The following is an 18,819-nucleotide window of genomic DNA, read 5'->3' on the forward strand; positions in this document are numbered from 1 at the left end:
GAAGAAAAGATTGTCACAACTTCCCTTTCATGATGTCTTTAAATTCCTGCAGGTAGACAAAAAAAGTCAGCAGTTGTGCCTTCTAAGGATCCAAAACTGCCACTTTTTCAGAATGCGTGGGAGAATTATTAAATTATTATAAGTTTTAGATCAATTATTTTTCTATTGTCTTAAAGACGACTTTCTTAAATAAACAAAGTCATGGTAAAATGTCATTGCATGTCCTTGCAGAACAACGTGACTCTGGTACAGAGGGGTGTGCTATCCCGAGATGGAATCCCAGGAACACACACAGAGAGAGAGAGAGAGAGAGAGAGAGAGAGAGAGAGAGAGAGAGAGAGAGAGAGAGAGAGAGAGAGAGAGAGAGAGATACTGCACATACTGGCATAATGATGTGGAATGAAAACACACAGCATGCATTAACACGAACTGGACACATTCCCAAAGATCAAACATTATAGTGTGCTGGGATCACAGTCGAATCACACTAAATACGACATGGAAGTTACATGGAAACTTCATCCACACGGACTGACCACCACAGCATCTGAAGCATTTCACACGTACACCACATTACCCCAGGCAAATCTATGGACATGTGTCACTGCCTTTGAACAAAACATTGTGATAACTGTCTTTGTTTAAAGGGATAATTCACCCAGAATGTAAACATCTATCATTGTTTACCCACTATAATTTTGTTAAAATAGTAGCTAAATGAAGCTCGTTTCCAAATAGTGATAGAACTGCTACAGACGATTTGTGTAAACTACTCATTTAAACCATTATAAAACATGTTTTATCTATTTTTATATATATCTATGAGAGAAATCAATACAGTGCTCATCCACAAAAGCTGTAAGTGACTTTACGTAGACTAACTAAGCTTTCCTCCAAGCTGGTTTGCATCTTCACATCTGTAGGCCTACCCAAAACGTTGAACAAGTCAATGGCATATAAAAATGACATGACAATGACAGAAACGTTCCGTTCCGCACACGGTCCAGAATAACCAGCGTGACCTCTGACACACAGAATGCCTTGAGCGCGAGAGGGGCGTGGCGCGCTCCACGGGCACCAAAATAGCGCTCGCGCGGGCACGTCGCTATTACAAAGAGCACAATATCAATATCAACTAACACATAATCAATTCTAGGCCTACTGCATGACTTTATTTCGTCATTTGAGTCCCGAAATTAATATTTTAAACTAAAACTAGCTACTTATACAGCTAGGCCTATTATTATTACTATAAGTTAGGCTATATTATAAAAGTGGCATTATGCCATATTATTATTATCATTATTTATTTTACAGTATTTAGGCTATTTTTTAACAAAACGTTTTAAATTAAGAACAAAACAAATAACAACAACAAAGATAGGCCTAGTTAATAGGCTATATTAAAATAAATATGGTGTGATTACAATTATGTTATGCGTTATTCAATGACCTTAGAGCTGTTAATATGGGTCTGTTGAACTCGGTTTCTACTCACATGTTAGGCAAAGTATGAAACTCTCTTCAAATGTCCACTTACACATCCAGTGTTGAATGTTTTCCGTCGTCAACTACAATAACGACACATATAAATCGTTAGGGAGTTCATATTACTGCGTGTAGCGAAGAGTGAAGTTATAGATTCCCTCCCGTTCGCGGTGTGATTCGAGTGTGTGTGTGAGTGAAACCGGACGCGCCCGCGGGGGTCTCTAATTATAACCACCACTCAGGGCAGCGAATAGACACAGAGGAGCATAGCAGGAGCACACCCTCTGTGCAGATCAATATCCCACGGTGCGAATTATTACAGCATTTGTGCAGGACACCCACCAAATTAATGCTTCAGCCACGCCAAAGAAGTCAAAACATAGTTAGTGGCCTTAGTAAAGTTACAGCAAGTTTCATAGGCTACAAGTATAGGTTTTAAATGGGCTTTAAAGTTTCAGTAGCCTATTGAGAAATGATGTAATAGGCTACAGGATGGCTCAAGGTTAGTCAAAGCGCGTATTTATCACCAGTTGCTAATAGACACTATAAAAGTAGGCTCTTTCCATTGACATCAGTTTCAGGAGCACTATAGGTCACACATCCTTAATAATTACAATATTAATACCAATAACACTGTGTAGAAGAAACTGATGCAGAACTAAAGGAAATGTTGGGAGACAGCATGATCACACGGTTCAAGTGATTAGCTCATATTGAGTCTCTGAAGTTCACCAGAAACTTCTCAAATTGACCACTAGACGTCACTGTGGCGTCATTTAAGAAAAGTTTGTTTAACGTTACTTGAAGATAGTCTCATGCAGTTTAATGCAGAGAAAAACAACATGTTTACTCTATAATTGGTACTTTGTAGCCTACTTTTCAGGTACACTGTAAAAAGTGATATGATCAGTAAGTTAAGAGAACATGTTTTACATTGCTTTAAGTCATCAAAATAAGTTGAGCAGTTTTCAATTTTTCAAGTAAGTCTAAGATTCAACTCATTTTAAGTCAGTTTAATGTAATTTAAGTTTAAATGACTTAAACATCCTAGTTAATTGAACTTAAATTTAAGGCAGCAACTTAATTAAATTTTTTTTAGTTTTTTGTTTTGTTTTACATTGTAATAGATATTCTATACTTTTTTTATGAATCAAATTTGCCCTATAACAGTGGCCTCAGTCAGATCAATCCTAAAGCTATTGTCTTCTATTCAGACTTCTGTTTGATTTGGCAGCAAATAGTTATGTCTAATATGTCTGTTTGTCATCCAAACATTTTCAAATGTCATTTAATTTATACTCCAATTATGTAGAAATGTAATAAAGAACTGAATTAAGTCAGCGCAATTGTCTTCCTCGCCCCCTCAGTTTGAGAAAACTGCTTCTTTGATTTTGCCACATGTTGCCATGGTAAGTATCTGACTAAACTCAGAGTGTTTGCAGCCTGACGTCTCATTTAACCTGTCCTGACACCTTCCTATTCTTTCTGGAGCCAGGACTAACCACAGCCCACAAGATGGATGGATGAATAGATGAATACATGGATTAGAGGATGAAGGTGCTTCCCATTCTCTTCCATGTGAATGAGTCGGAACAAAAAGAGCTTCTTTCCTCTTCATTAAGTTAATGGATGTACGGCTGATGTACCTGAGTACTAGCAAGTAAGACATGCAGAGATTTCAGAGCCTGAGGGGTTGGATCAACTTCCACAAACATGGACACATCGGCTCCTTCCCTGTTTGTCTTTGGTCTTATGTGACATCTCTTTATTACTGCTGGGTGCAGTTGGCGCTACAGAGACAGCCCCGTGTGTTTTAGGTGGGGTTGGCATTGCCGTTTCTAATAAATTACAGATTTGTGCAAGATCAGCATCAGAGGTTCTTCAAGGCTACAAGAGCAAGTGAGAGTTCTGGAGAGTTCTGCTGTGCTGAATCTGCTGTCCAGGTATCTTTGACCTTGCTGAACCGAAGACAAATAGAAGTAAGATAAGTGAGGTTTATGTTTTAGAAATACTTGTATTTTATTAATTACTGTGATTTAGGCACCTGTTTCATCCACTGAGATCCACAATCACTGGAAACACTATGACTCCTCTGAGGTCTGGAGCACAGGGGTGAGAAACTTACAAAGCACTTTATTTATTTTTTATTAATTTTATTTTATTAATTTTTTTAGGTTTGGAAACATTATTTTGGTTTATCTTATCATATTTTTTTTAAATTTATATTTTTATGACAGATTTTCAAGGGTAAAACAGTAATACACCACACTGTAAAAAGTGATCAGTTGACAACAAAAAAAAAGGCAGGAAACCCATTGCCTTAAAATTAAGTAAATAAACTTCATGCGTAATTGAAAAGATTAAGTTATGTGGAATTGTCAAGTTCAAATAACTAAATTTTTTCAATTATGCATGAAGTTTATTAATAATTTTAAGGCAACGGGTTTCCTCACTTTTTTTAAGTTGTCAACTGATCACTTTTTATTGTGCACCTTTCGAAATTTTGTGGTTGGTACATTTTTTGAATGTTATTTATTTAATAAAAAATACAGTAATATTGTGAAATATTACCAATTAAAACAACTTTTCTATTTTTAAATGTAATCTCAAATTTTTATGCTGAATTTTCAGCACCTTCAGATCCATCAGAAATCATTCTAATATGCTGATTTGGTGTTTAAGAAACATTTATTACTATTATCAATGTTGATAACAGTTGTGCTGCCTAATATTTTTGTATATATATATATATTTCTTTCAGGATTCTTTAATGAATAAAACGTTCAAAATAACAATCATTTGAAACAGAAATCTTTAATATTATAACATTATGTCTTTACTGTCACCTTTGATCAATGAAAGTATTCATTTCTTTAAATAAACATTTGAATGACAGTGTACATGTTGAACGTAATGTGTAATGTGACCTTCATATAAAAAAAGGAAAACGTTTCTGCTTACATGGATCATTACAACTCAAATAATTAATAGCTCTAATTATAAACTGCATGTTACGTTAATCAAGAGTAATTACTTTAAATTTTTTAGGAAGAACACCAACAGAATATTTAACTCTGAATCATTCTTCTGAGACACATGAACTCTTATGTACTGTATTGTGTGTGTGTGATAGATTGTGCTGTGTGACACTGGCTGTCTGGCTGTGCTGTGGAGCTCATACTGAGGCTTCTGTGCTCAACCTGAAGCGTTTCATCGGCTGCGCAGTTCGAGAATTTACCTTTCTGGCCCGTAAGCCGGGATGCGGTGGGCTGCACATCTCCACTGACGCCTGCTGGGGACGCTGTGAGACCTGGGAAGTAAGACTATGAACAGCATTTACTAAAGCCAGAGAGAAGAAAGGCTCTTGCCACACACACCTGCAATGTGATGAATACTTATACAACTGTCAAGGAGAAAATACTTTATAAGAAGGATTGTAATGCATTGAAATGACTTAACAGGGTTGTAAAATGGATCAAATTAATCAAATTAAACCCCCATATTTATTACTCAGTGGCAGAAAATAATAGATTAGGTGATTTTGCTTTTAACACAGATTGAAGCAGCCAACAGGGTTTGAAAACAATTAATATAACTAATATTAACTAATCTTTCTAATATATAATCAGAGTTTGCATTTGCATTATTTATTGTTTGTAATTGTGTTTAATTTTTACACACAGAGCGGTTGAAGGCACTTTTTGAGAGCAGAACTCACGTTGACCCAAATAATCACTTTCTGAAAAAGAAAAAAAACTGAACCGCTTTTCCTTTAGTGCTCTTAAGAGAGAGGTCGGGAACCTCTTGGGCGGATTGCTGGAAATTAAAGGGGGAATAAAATAACAACAGGAAATTGAGGAAAATGGTAGCAATATTTGCTCAGTCAGGCCTGGCATTATTTTTTACTGTTGTTTTTATTGTTTTATAATGTTTTTCAATGTATTTTTTGTGGTGTTTATAATAATAAATGTTAAAAATAATATTTAATAATACCACAGTATGTTTTACATAGTACCATAATTGTATGTATTATGTATAAATATTACTAGTATTATTACTGCTGTACTCATAGACAATTTGTCTAATTATTGTAATTTATTGTCATCTCACAGACAATTTGTCTATAAGTGCAGCAACATACACTGTAAAAAATGTGCTAGCGTCAAAATCAACTACTTTGAATTCAAAAATATAATTTTATATAGCTGAATCAACCTGACAACATTAGAGCACTCCAGTTTTAAGGATGAGATCAGGACTGCACAGTTTCACTTTAAAAGAAAAGAAAAAAAGTGCCTTCAGAGACAAATTTCTATTTCAGTTAATGGCGTTTGAATTGGAACAGACATTTGGGACATTATTTAAAATGTAAAGATTAGTGTACTGTTAAATATTAAAGTATAAAGATGCTTTTAAGTATATAGTCCATCTAAAAAAAATGCACAAATGAAAAGTCCTCATTATGGCATCAGTCTGACATCACCTGTCAATCACTGCAGAAGCCTGTCCTGGACCCGCCCTTCATCGAGTCGCATCAGCGCGTGTGCACCTATAATGAGACCCGATTAGAGACGGTGCAGCTGCCCAACTGCTCAGCCGACGTGGACCCGTCCTACACCTATCCAGTGGCCCTGCGGTGTGACTGTGGGGTGTGTCTCACCAGCACCACTGAATGCATCACCTCTGTCTGATATGCAGGAGAAACCAGCCATTATGTTACGGTTAAAACACCAAACGCCATGTGCACTGCAGGAATAAACATTTTACCTTTAAATGGTCCCTGTATGTTTTTTTCCCCTCCTCCTCTTTCTGAAAAGATCAAAATTATATTAATAAAACAAAACTGCAAACACCACACCCGCGATCTTCTGTCATAAACTGAAAAATATGGATCTTGTAGCGGCAGGACATAAGCCAAAATCACGTAACATAAGTTTCATCTTAATCTTTTTTTAATTAATAAATTTTTTCAGCAAGAACACATTAAATGTTGTTCTTCAGATCTTTCTATTAATCAGAAAAATTCTGGAAAAAAATTATTAAAAATAAATGTTTCTTGAGCAGCAAATCATCATTATTAGAACGATTTCTGAAGGATCATGTGACACTGAATTCTGGAGTAATGATGCTGAAAATTCAGCTTTGCATCACAGGAATAAATTATCTTTTTTTTTTTTTTTTAAGGACATATAATCAAATGGCCGCACAAGCTGGCTAACATAAATCAACTCCATTTCTGTTCGAATGGTAACGTTTTTTTTTTGTTGTTGTTGCTTTGCTTATTTTTCCATTAGATTTGTTATATGTTTGTTCCAAACGGTAGATGCAAAAGTCTTGTGACTATGACACGTCCATATGTGTGTGTGAGTGCTAAAGAAAGTCTTGTGGATCTCATGGATGTATCATTAGGGGGTCCAACCACCTGTTCAATGCTGCTCTCATCTCACTGATTCATCTCTGACAGTCATTCACAGTCATATACTGTATTATATATACAGTACCACCTGCTCTGGCTCTTCCTTCTCAGGCCAACCAGGTGAACTTTGTGTATTTACTTTGTTCATATACTTAATCCATTCCTGCATCTAAGCATCTACGCTGTTTCGTGTGCTGATCACACACATATGAAAACATATGAGAATGAGAATAAATCATTTTCTCATCATCAGCATCCTGCAACACTGAAGACTAATATCTCAGAAAGCTGTGTTACTGTGAGTTCACATGTCCCAGCAGTCCCTGCTAGATAAATTATTTAAAACCTCACTAATGTGAAAATGATGAGAAAACGTTTTCCTCTCCTATTCTGGCATTGTATTGAGCAGCAGACGCTTATGATTATTATTACCTTTTCCATTGGTGTATAAGGCCTCAGAGGTCAAGTTCTGCAGTTTTGTACTGGAAATTACCTTTGCCAACAGTTAAATATAGTTTCGTTAAGATCCACAATTACAAATGTGTGCAGATTAGTTAAATTGATTTTGATAGGGTAAATGTGGTGGTTCCTTCACAAGAGTGGACCAAAAAAGCCATTTCATTAAAACAAAAAAATTACTTAAATTGAAAGTTCTGGTCAGCTTCTGATCAATCAATCAATCTAAAATAAAGAATAATAAAAAAATAAATAAATTAACCCTCATCCTTCCCTCGGGTCATTTTCACCTGAAACTCGTTAAAAAAATAAATGTTCATCAGAGGGGTCCAAGACCCAGGACTTTCGTCACGATTCAACCGAGAACACACAATATATATACATTTTTCAATGGATTCAAGGAGTTTTGTGGTTGAAATTTTAAAACGTGACATATCCTTCACTCGTGGGTCAGTTTGACCCCCTATAAATGGAATCCGGGGAATGCTTCAGTAGGCCTACACCTAGAAAAACCTAAAAATGCTCAAAATTCAAACTAGAAAATGCTAAAACTTTACCAAAAAATTATTTATAATGTCTAGATGTGTATCTGCATACTAAAGAAAAACTGACTTTAGAACCCAGCGGAACAGCTAATTTTCTCCATATAGAGTCTATTATAGACTATAGAGCTATAAGGCCATCTATAGTGGCAAGAGTCATGAAATATCATGTTATATATATATTTCTTTTCAATAGAGGTCGGCAAAGACACCACATATAAGATATTTTGAGATTAATTAAAAGGGTTATGCATGAAATTGAGAGTTATTTTGAATTTAAGTTGAAACAATGTGAGGAATGTGCTTAAATGACTATTTATTTATTTTGTATTGATCAAATCTAGTCATTTAAAGTAAAAAATAAAATAAAATAAAAATTCCTAAACAATTTTAGGGCTTCGGGTCATTTTGACCCGCGAGGGAAAGATACAAAGTGCGATGGAAGGATGAAGGATAAATGTAATTTCACATCTTTTGATGCTTAATTTCTCAAGATATTGCAGACTACTAACCAGCAAAATTGCTTTCAACATTGATAATAAAGAGAAAAGTTTCTTGTGCATCAAATCAGCACATTAGAATGATTTCTGAAGGATCATGTGACACCAAAGACTTGAGTAATAGTGCTGAAAATTCATATTTCATATATATATTTCACAATGTTGCTATTTTTACTGTATTTTTGATCAAATAAATGCAGGCTTGGTGAGCATAACAGACTTGAATGGAAGTGGTTCCATATAAAGTATCACATTAAGGTAAATGTTCAGGTAAATGTAGTTTTTTCTTCACAAGAGTGAGACAAAAATGCAGACTACTACAATAATTTTTTTTTGCATTTTGTAAAATAAGAGAGGCTAAAAGCTAATTCTTAACTTTGGGTCAGGAAATATCAAATCTTTTCTGTTATTTTAACTTGGAATTACAATATACCATTTTTCCCTTTTTTAAGTCCCTAGCAAAAACCGTGTGTGGGGGTACAAGAGGGGGCCTCCAAAGAGACGGGTGCCCCGGGGCCTGGTAGGACCATAATCCATCCTGGCTTTTGATCAACGCTGTTCCCAGTGATTTTGTTGCTACGGTAATGTTGGCATGTATGTAAGTCACCAGCATTCCCAGAAATGTCAAACCTCCCCCAAAGCTGCCTTTGTCCCAGATTAATTACCAAAATTACCCTTCTGTCAAATCACTTCCATTCAATTAACTGTCAAACAAACAAACTCTAAATCTGGCCCAACTCATGGACATGACAGGCTCTTTCAAACGACTCGAGGCGTTTGAGCTGACAGGTACAGATCCAACCGAATGAGTTTCTAAATATAAGCAAGAGGGAAAAATATAGGAGACACTGTTCAGTCTTCTTACACCACAATTCACTCTCTCATCTTTATGTTCATTTACGTTCATTTTTAGTCTTTTTAGATACTAGTAATTATATCTGCACTACAAGGTCACTAATCTACAGAAGCTCGTTTCCACCACAGAATAAAAAAAAAAAAGCAAAGATAATTGAGACTTTACCTCACAATTCAAGTTAATATCTCACAGTTATGAGAAAAGTCACAATTACCATCCCCCCCCCCCCCCCTTTTTCAGTGGCGGAAACAAGCTTACATGCAAATTAATTTAAAAAAACAAACAAAAAAACTTTCTAACTAGATTTAGTCCACAAAATTCTGAACTTCTATAAAACTATATACTGTAACCAGGATCAAATGAAAGGGTTGCAATTGTATCATCACTTTCCTGTTTTACGCTCTCTGGGAAGCATCTTAAAGTGATAGTTCACCCAAAAATTTTTATTCTTTCATCATTTACTCAGCCTCAAGTTGTTGAGAAATTCATACAGGTTTGGAACAACTTACAGGTGAGTAAATGATGACAGAATTTCCATTTTTGGGTGAACTATCACTTTAAGATGCTTCCCAGAGAGCATCAATATTAGCTTGTGTGAAGCTTGCTAAAGAAAATTGTCTGATATCTGGACAATCTGATCAATAAGAATCTGAAAATTCCCATTCATCTTAATTGCAAGCTACTTTAGAATGGCTGTCAATGCAGAAAGATTGAGGAGCAGAATGATGTTACTGTACTTTCCAGCAGAAGCCAACAGAACCATGCCAATAAAACTCTTGACCCATGGGTCTTTTCCCAATTAAATGTTGTCTAATGACCTCAATTGAAGTTAAGCTCATTGAGACTTTAAGACCAGCTAAAGTCAGGACCCATTAGTACACAGAGGGCAGACCTCATGTTATATTCAATACAGCACCAACCCTTTGATTTTACATTCACAAACACACATTACTCCTGAAATGGACATGAATACGTGAAACAACATTTATGTGTCTGTGTGTGTGTGTGAAGAGAATATAAAAGCAAATTTTTTCACATAAAATCACTTTGCTATGGCAAAACCAAACCTATTCCAGATCTTTAGCCAGCTCAGCAAAAAGAAAGAGTAAGAGATAAATGGATTGTAATAACAGAATCTTGAGGGCCTGATGCCAAACTGCAGCTTCCACTACCTGAAAATTGGCTTCAGCTGAGAGCTTCATCCGTCTTTCTTTTCTAGAGGACAAGATCAAACCAGCAGGACTGCAATACAGAGCTGCACTCTTTAACCTGTGCAGGAAGTTTTAACTCTCTGATGCCTGGAAACTGACAGGGAGACAAGGCACATGAAACCTGTGATTAAAAGAATTGGATGTAGTAGAAAAAACACATAAGGTTACTTTTAGAACTGAGAAAATCCTCTTCAGTTCATTTTCAGAAACTTTGATAAAAGCTGGAAAAATTCCAAACTTAAGCAACATTATTTAAATGCAATAAATCAATTAAGAGAACATTTGGTCTCTTTAAAATTAAAACCGTGATCCATTTTTTCAGGATTCTTTGATAAATAGAAAGTAATTTTTTTTGCAACAATATAAAAGTCTTTTCTGTCACTTTTGATTAATTGTATGTATCATAAGTCATTTAATTTCTTTTAAAAAAAAAACGTGCTGAACGTGCTGATCCCAAACTAGTGTGTATATATATATATATATATATATATATTACACACACATACTAGTTATATATATATACACACACACACACACACGTGTATGTATGTATATATATATATATATATATATATATATATCACTTAAATGTGTGCCGTATATATATATATATATATATATATATATATTACACAAACATACTAGTTATATATACACACAAAGACAGACACACACACACACACACACACACACACACACACACACACACACACACACACACACACACACACACACACACACACACACACACACACACACACACACACACACACACACACACGTATGTGTATATATATACTGTATATATATATATATATATATGGCACACAATGCATTTAAGTGAAGCTCAAAAAAAAAAAAAAATCCAATAATACCTTTAAATTTGAGTCCTTATGAGCAGTTTTTCAGATTTAGTTCCATTTTTTACTGTCATTGTGGGGTCCTGGTCTGGAAACTGGACTTGATCTACTGAAGAGGGTGTGTTTCAGGTCTTTCAATTCGTGAGGACATCTCTGGGAATTCCAGTCCTATGATAAGGGTGACTTTGTTTTTAGAGAGATAAACAAATCATAATGTTATTTTGCATATGAGAACAAAATATTGTGACTGATCCTTAAAACTGTAAATACTTATTTACCATTTTTTATTAAGGTTGCATATAATACAGTTGACAGATATGCAGTGGTGAAGCTGCAGTCACCAAAAGCTGCTATTGGTGCAATATAAAATGAAACAAACCCCAATAACATTGAGTGGTACATAATTGAACTGCATAAAATCCCACACCCTCCAAAATCCTTGTCCAAAAAAATGACATATGGCAGTTAAAATGTCATGGACAGATGAAAAAAATAACCACACAGACATGTCCTACACTGATAACCAATGCAATTTTTTCTTCTTCGGCTTTATCTCAAGAGTGATGTTAAGGTCCTTTAAGGCAAAGTTCTTGAGTGCTGTGAAAGTCATTCATGCATACGTGAAATGTTTCAGACAAGACACATTCTTTCTCAGTGATCTGTCATGCTACATGTTGTTAAAAACCCTGAATGTACATTACGGTGAAATCAAGACAATCAACAGTCTCTTTCATTTAGACATTGAAAATAAGCATTCTTAGAATAAAGAATAAATAGATCTGCATGCAGTTAACTGCATAATATACAAGCATTTAAATATAATTTCAATTGTATTCGACATCATCAGGGTCGTAAATTTTTGGCAAGCCAGAACCCAGCTGGACATGCAGAATATATACAAACTCACGCTGAAAAAGGGGGGTATAGTTCCTGCATTATTTCAGTGTGCAAAAGTGCTGATTGAACATTAAAGCACTAAAACTATAAATCCTTTCATTTTTTGTATTAAGCAGTAAATGCCACTGTACTCAGAGAGGGTTAGAGTCCCTGGCAGTTATTTAGACCTAGAAACCAACTCCTGCTCCCACTCAAATGTTCAACTGACAGCTCTATCGTCTACAATTACAAGCTAGAATCCAAACCAAGCTCCTATTTAGGACGTTCCTCTATGAGCTGCAGGTATAGAAGCCAGATGTGGATGCACCAAAACAGTGACACTACTACAAATGCTTCATCTCAAATGCTTATTGAATGCAAATTTCTTATGGCGATCCCTCATCCTTTTCAGAATCAGGTGTACTGAGTGTGGACTCAGGGATGCTGCCCTGTGCTTTGAGTTTGGGTCTATGCGTTTTCAGATTTGAGTCTTCACTAGATGGGGCCGTTGAAGTCTCTAAAAGCAGCCTGAGAATTTGTCCAATCCGTTCTTCTAAAGTCACCATCCTTCCGTTCAGAGCCTGGATATCAGTCCGCAGCTCTACCCTGGCCTCCTGCAGCGAGGCCAGGAATGAGCTCTCGCTACAGGGGGAAAAATCGCAGGCTGGTCCTTCTCCTCTACTAAGTCTGGGTACAGGGCTCTGTGGTTCCGAAACCCGATCCAGTCTCTGGTCACTGTAGGTCAGGCCGCTATCCCAAGAGTCCGTTTTGCGGAGCGAATTCTTCCTAGATCCTCCAACCCCCTCAACACTCTCTATCTGAACTTTGACTTCTGGTGAAAGGTGCTCCATGGAAACGGCCTTAGCTGCATTGTTTAATCCCTCTTTCCTCCCCTCCTCTGGAGATGAATCTGGGGCAGCCATGTTGTTTTTCAGTCTCATCCAGCCACGAGCGGTTCCTGCGGGCTTGGTCCGCGCTGTGTTATTCACTTTGAGCCGGTTTGCGACTTGGTCACCGCTGGCCACAGCAGGTTTGAGTTCCATGATGTCGCGGTTGTTCTGCTTGATGGAGTCGCCCAGTTTAGAATAGGCCAGACAGTTCTGGATGGGTGTGATCTGGGAGATGGTGACCACGCTGCTTGTGGATCCGTTCTGAACCGTGTGCAGCGAGTTCTGCATGAGGGAGGCGTGTGGTTTTGGCATGCGTGCGGGCTGCTGTAGGTGATGCTGATTCTTCTCCAGGTCGAGCTGGGCCGAAGCACCCTGGTTACGGAGCTCCTTCTGCTGTTTGAACTTCTGGAAAAGTTTTCGGACCGGGTGGTCCACCGGAATGGTGAGTGGGACCTCATTCTTTGAGCGCTGCCTCTCCTCTTCCTCCTTCTTCACATCGATGATTTTACGGAATATAAACTGAATATGGAGACAATAAGAAATACCATTAGTTTGGCATCTACAAGAATTTTGGAATCATCATCAAAACTTTCACTTTAAGATATGGTGCATTTTGACCAAATTCGGTTTATAAGACTCTTGATGTAAATTTCTCTCTATTATTTAGAAATTATAACAATGAAAAACAGTATCAGAAAAGATTTACTAATATTTAAATATTGAACATAAAATAGTTACATGAGCATCAAAAAAGAAGTGCTGCTCCAGTATCAAAATTAAACATTTGACATGTGGGAATTTCAGCATAAGGGGATTATCAATAATGTGTGCTGTGATGGGAAAGAAAGATTTAAATTATACATGTTTTATCTTCCTCTAAAGCCAGCCCATCACGCTAACGCTTCTTTTTGTGTCTTGCCATTGTCTGCCCACAGATTACCTATGCTTGTATATTGTCTTAAATTATATATACGTTGATCTCTTCACCCCCACTGTCTTTCTCATATCCCACTTTTTCTCCACATGAAAATCATCACGTTCTTTATTGAAACTGCTTTGTGGTGCTTGATTAATTTCGTTCAGCTGATTATATTCATTTAGTTGTCTGTCTCTCTCTCAAGATACTGTAAAAGACAAGAACAATGTCAGACTAGAGGCAAAACCGGTCAACAGAATAGCTTCTGATAACCCATTTAAATACATTCTATAATCAGGTTTTTATTCTTTTAATTATTCTATAATTAATAGACCTTAATGTTTTTACATGTCTAAAATGCTCAAGCTATAACAGTTTTAAAGTTTGTAATTGCTGCACTACAAGCATCATGAACTGGAATTGCAAGAAAAATAATAATCATTATTGACCAGGGCTGCGTTTCCCAAAAGCATTGTGAGTTAAGTTGATCGTAGGGACCATTGGTGGCAAAGGCTTACGATGCTTTTGGAAAATGCAGCCCAGATCATTTAGAATTTTCTATGATAAATATTTTTTTCGCGCAAATCGATTATGCTAGAAGACATTTAATCCAGCGAAATAAACAACATTTTATATGTATATTTATGCACATGCGTGCACACGCACGCACGCACATACACACACAAACACACACAATGTGTGTGCGTTTGTGTAAAACAGAAAGTCCTACCCCAAACAATTAGTTGAGGCAATTAATTAACCAGTAGGATGCTCAAATAAATATATTATTGTTTTGATAGTGCCACAGATACACTTTTAGGGGGAAATCAACTTACAAAAGGCTGGGATAAAAAGCTGGGATAGGAAAAATACATTTTAAGATCAGCAGATTTACACACATCACCTTTTTTCCTGTTTTTCTTAAGAATCTGCTTCATTTTGAAGAATATGCAACTCTTAGATCTGAACACCAAAATGATGGATTTGTTCAGACACTGGAGCTCACAGACAGAGCAAGTCTGTCATTCACTTTTGCCCTTTCTGAAAGTCAGCAAAACAAGAGCTACACTGAAACATTCTCTATTTGAACATTACAACATTTTTTGTTCCACTGAGGCTTTGTTTGAGACCACACATTTTCCTCTGACACACACATTTCCTGGTACAGCTTAAAGTTATTCACACAAAACCAACAGAATTTATTTAAAGAGTTCCAATCATGGAGGGAACTTCAGGCATTTGTGTTGTTTTTTTTTAATAACGTTGAGCGATGAAAGCTCATTAGAACCTAATTCTTCTGCCCTCTTTCAAGGCAATGATTGCTTGTTCGCCTTTTAAGGACATCTGCAAATAAGGTTTTATAAAGAACACTTTAAATGTGATTCCACTAACTGTAGTAAAGCCAGGGATGAACTGGCCATAGGGAGCACAGGAATGCTGGGACCACTGTTTTGTAGGCTGTCTGTCAAACTTTAAACATACAAAGCAAAAACAAAGATTTAAAGGAAGAAAATGTTACCCTGGCCAGTCCATTGAAGCCAACGTTTGTGAAATGTGTTCTGACTGAAAACTACATCGGCGATGACCTATAGCCAATGAGATAGCAATACAGTGCAGCGGGATTTTCGGGGAGGAGTTACAGACCAGAATATCAGCAAACAAGGCTTCGGTTCAAGTTTAACCTTGTGTGATAATCTTTGTCTCATTTCATTAGAAAAGCAATCAATTCATCCAAAGGGGAGACTTGCTTGCTGTCGATTTTCAAGAAGTACGTTTCCATGTCCTTTTCATGGAAAACAAATCAAATCCTTTCGAATTTAAATAGAAGATTTGTTCAAAATCTCCTGTCTCTTGACGATATATATTTGAATCACTATTTTATATACACTGATGAGCCAAAACATTGACCAGTTACAAGTAAATAGAATATCATTGATCATCTCCTAACAAGGCCACATATTAAGGTCTGGATAGATTAGATGATAAGCAAACCATCAGTTCTCGTAATCAACATGTTGGATGCAAGAGAAATGGGCAGGAATAAATATCTGAGCGACTTTGACAAGGGCCAAATTGTTATGGCAAAGCGACTGGGTCAGAGTATCTGAAATGACAAGGCTTGTGGGTTGCTCCTGGTTAGCTAAGGTGAGAATTTACCATGAGAAGTCCGAGGAGGGACAAACAACAAACTGGCGACAGGGTGTTGGGCTCATCGTTGGATGAGGAAAAGGAAGGCTATCCTGTCTGGTCCGAGCCAACAGAAGGTCATGTACAATTTTAATGATGGTTATGGGAGGAATGTGTCATAACACACAGTGCTTCACACTCTGCTGCGTATGGGGCTGTGCAGCCGCTGACCAGAGTGCCTATGATGACCCCTGTCCACCGCCGAAAGCCCCTACAATGGGCACACGAGCGTCAAACTGGACCTTGGAACAGTGGAAAAAGGTCGCCTAATCCGATGAGTCCTGTATTCTTTTATATCACGTGGACGACCATGTACGTGTGTGCCGTTTAACTGGGGAAGTGATGGCACCAATGCACTGTGGGACGACGAGAAGCCGGTAGAGGGAGTGTGATGCTCTGGAAACCCTGGGTCTGGCCTTTCACGTGGACGTAAATTTGACACGTGCCACCTACCTAAACTACCCTTCATAACAATAGTGTTTCCTGTTGGAAGTGACCTATTTCAGAAGGATAATGCACACTGCACACATTGTTCAGGAATTGTTTGAGGAACATGATGAAGAGTTCAAGGTGTTGCTCTGGCCTCCAAATTCCCCAAACCTCAATCCAATTGAGCATCTTTGTGATGTGCTGAACAAACAGGCTTGATTCACGGCAGCTCCACCTCGCAACCTACAGGACTTGAAGGATCTTCTGCTAATGTCTTGGTGCCAGATACCACAGGACACCTTCAGGGGTCTTGTAAAGTCCATGCATCGGCAGGTTGACGCTGTTTTGGCAGCACCAACAACATATTATTAGGCATTATTATTATTATCATTGGTTTTTCTGTCTGTCTTCTCCACCGACCTTCATCGCTTCATGTGCTGTGACAAGAGTCCTCAGAGAAAGGTTGAAATTAAGGCAGAATCTCTTTGATGATGTTGTAAGAGGACATAACCCAAGCAATTAGTGCATGGAGAGCATGTGAGTGATTAGAAGAAAGAGGCTCTACTCAAACAAACCTGAAAAAACATGAACCCAATTAATACTGTGGTGGTCCAAAAGTACATGCAACCAATAGAAATTGTCAAGATTTACAGCATATTCTGTAATTCTCAATAAGAAAATGACACTGAAAGCTGCAAAAGATGAAATACTGCACATTATGACATTGTAATCATGAACCCTCTTGCGGAAAGGACACGATGCAAATTTGTACTATGCATATTCAGATTTGCGGGATGCATATGGTAATATCAGAGAAATTAACATTGCCAGAAGGCATATTGTATAAACAATTACCGCATAAAGAGGTGCAAGGCTGAAATATATACATGAAAAATTGTAAATACTTTGTTGACAGAAGAAAGAGGCAGAAGAAGAGAATTGCAGACTAGGTCTTGGGCAGAGCCATTATCACATTTTTTACGGATCCTAAGCAATGATACGGTTCAAAATTTTCAAATGAACTGATTCACATTCATTTCAAAGGACTTTAGAATCTCACTTTTTCTAAACAAGAGACAGCTGACCTGACTGTCCTTCCCCGAAGGAATACCGCACATCATAGCAATACGCATCTGATTTTCATGCCTTTTCTTGGAGTATTAAAGCACTCTGAAAATGTCTGTTCCACACTGTAATGGCTATTTTAAGATTCCACTTCTGATCTCAGAGCGACAGAGTGAAGGCTTTGTGCACTGGTCTGTAGTCACCTGCAACTGCCGACAGAATGAGAGATAAAAAATAAATAATAAAACTTGTGGTTGCTAAGAAAAACCATCTGTCGTGATGAATGTGATTGCTGAGGTTTTAGGTCAGTGGAGCAATCAAAATACTTGATTTGCACCCATCACATGCAAGACATCACTTAAGTGATCACACACAAGATGCAACGGACTAACGGACTTCACATGATCCAACAGCTACTGCATTTAATTCAATGGAGCAAGGAGCTTTTAACTTGTTTGCTGCTGATGCGTGTTGAAGCCTGCTGAAAATTCAGATTTCATATCATGGGAAAAAAAACATGATAAAATAGAAAAAATATGTTTTCAAATGTAATACTTTTTCACAATATTACTGTATTTTCATCAAATTAAGGCAGCCTTGGTGAGCTTTTACATTGTTACAAAAAAAGCAGCTGAACTCTTTTTCATCATTGATAATAATAAAAAAAGTATTGTGCACCAAATCACCATATTAGAAAGATTTCTGAAGGATCATGTGACACTGAAGACTGGAGTAATTATGCTGAAAATTCAGCTTTGCCATCACAGGAATAAATTACATTTTAAAATACATTAAATAAATGCAGAAAGAAATACTGACTCTAAAATCTTTGATCATTCTGAACATGTCACTTGTCAGTCCTTTTCCAGTTTGAATGTTTATTTTGTGTGCATGTTTGTGTGCGTAAACCATTGAGGCTTGAGTGACTTAAAATGACACAGAAGCCTGTTAGCAACACAATTACATAACAGATCTTGGACACACACACACACACACACAAACTGCCATCCCGCAGTGGGGAAGCGTCTTCTCTCTGACGAGAGGTAATTGGCTCAAAATGTGTCCAGAACGTTTACTGCGGAGAATCACTGACAAATGCTTCAGACCCTCTTACTGTCACATTACAG

General features: G+C 37.1%; 3 protein-coding genes across 3 annotated transcripts in view; 1 reads left to right on the forward strand and 2 right to left on the reverse strand.

Annotated features, from left to right (window-relative positions):
* The window catches only part of syne2b (spectrin repeat containing, nuclear envelope 2b), a 109,311-nt gene extending 107,655 nt beyond the window's left edge, over window positions 1-1,656 (reverse strand). The window contains exon 1 of the mRNA XM_082154399.1: window positions 1,499-1,656. The gene's annotated coding sequence lies outside the window, so the exon portion shown is untranslated. The remainder of the gene's footprint in view (window positions 1-1,498) is intronic.
* Window positions 1,657-2,890: 1,234 nt separating this feature from the next.
* Window positions 2,891-6,343, forward strand: gphb5 (glycoprotein hormone subunit beta 5). Its single transcript, XM_082154914.1, has 4 exons — window positions 2,891-3,431; window positions 3,529-3,600; window positions 4,622-4,805; window positions 5,988-6,343. The coding sequence occupies exons 2-4, from the start codon at window positions 3,572-3,574 to the stop codon at window positions 6,177-6,179; spliced, it is 405 nt and encodes a 134-aa protein (XP_082011040.1). The 5' UTR covers window positions 2,891-3,431; window positions 3,529-3,571; the 3' UTR covers window positions 6,180-6,343.
* Window positions 6,344-11,612: 5,269 nt separating this feature from the next.
* The window catches only part of kcnh5b (potassium voltage-gated channel, subfamily H (eag-related), member 5b), a 48,421-nt gene continuing 41,214 nt past the window's right edge, over window positions 11,613-18,819 (reverse strand). Inside the window, exon 12 of the mRNA XM_082154418.1 lies at window positions 11,613-13,614. Within this exon, the coding sequence (XP_082010544.1) occupies window positions 12,592-13,614 (1,023 nt within the window). The 3' untranslated portion in view covers window positions 11,613-12,591. The remainder of the gene's footprint in view (window positions 13,615-18,819) is intronic.

Source organism: Leuciscus leuciscus (assembly GCF_965113295.1).
Source record: "Leuciscus leuciscus genome assembly, chromosome: 22".
In the NCBI taxonomy this organism is placed as follows: Eukaryota; Metazoa; Chordata; class Actinopteri; order Cypriniformes; family Leuciscidae; genus Leuciscus; species Leuciscus leuciscus.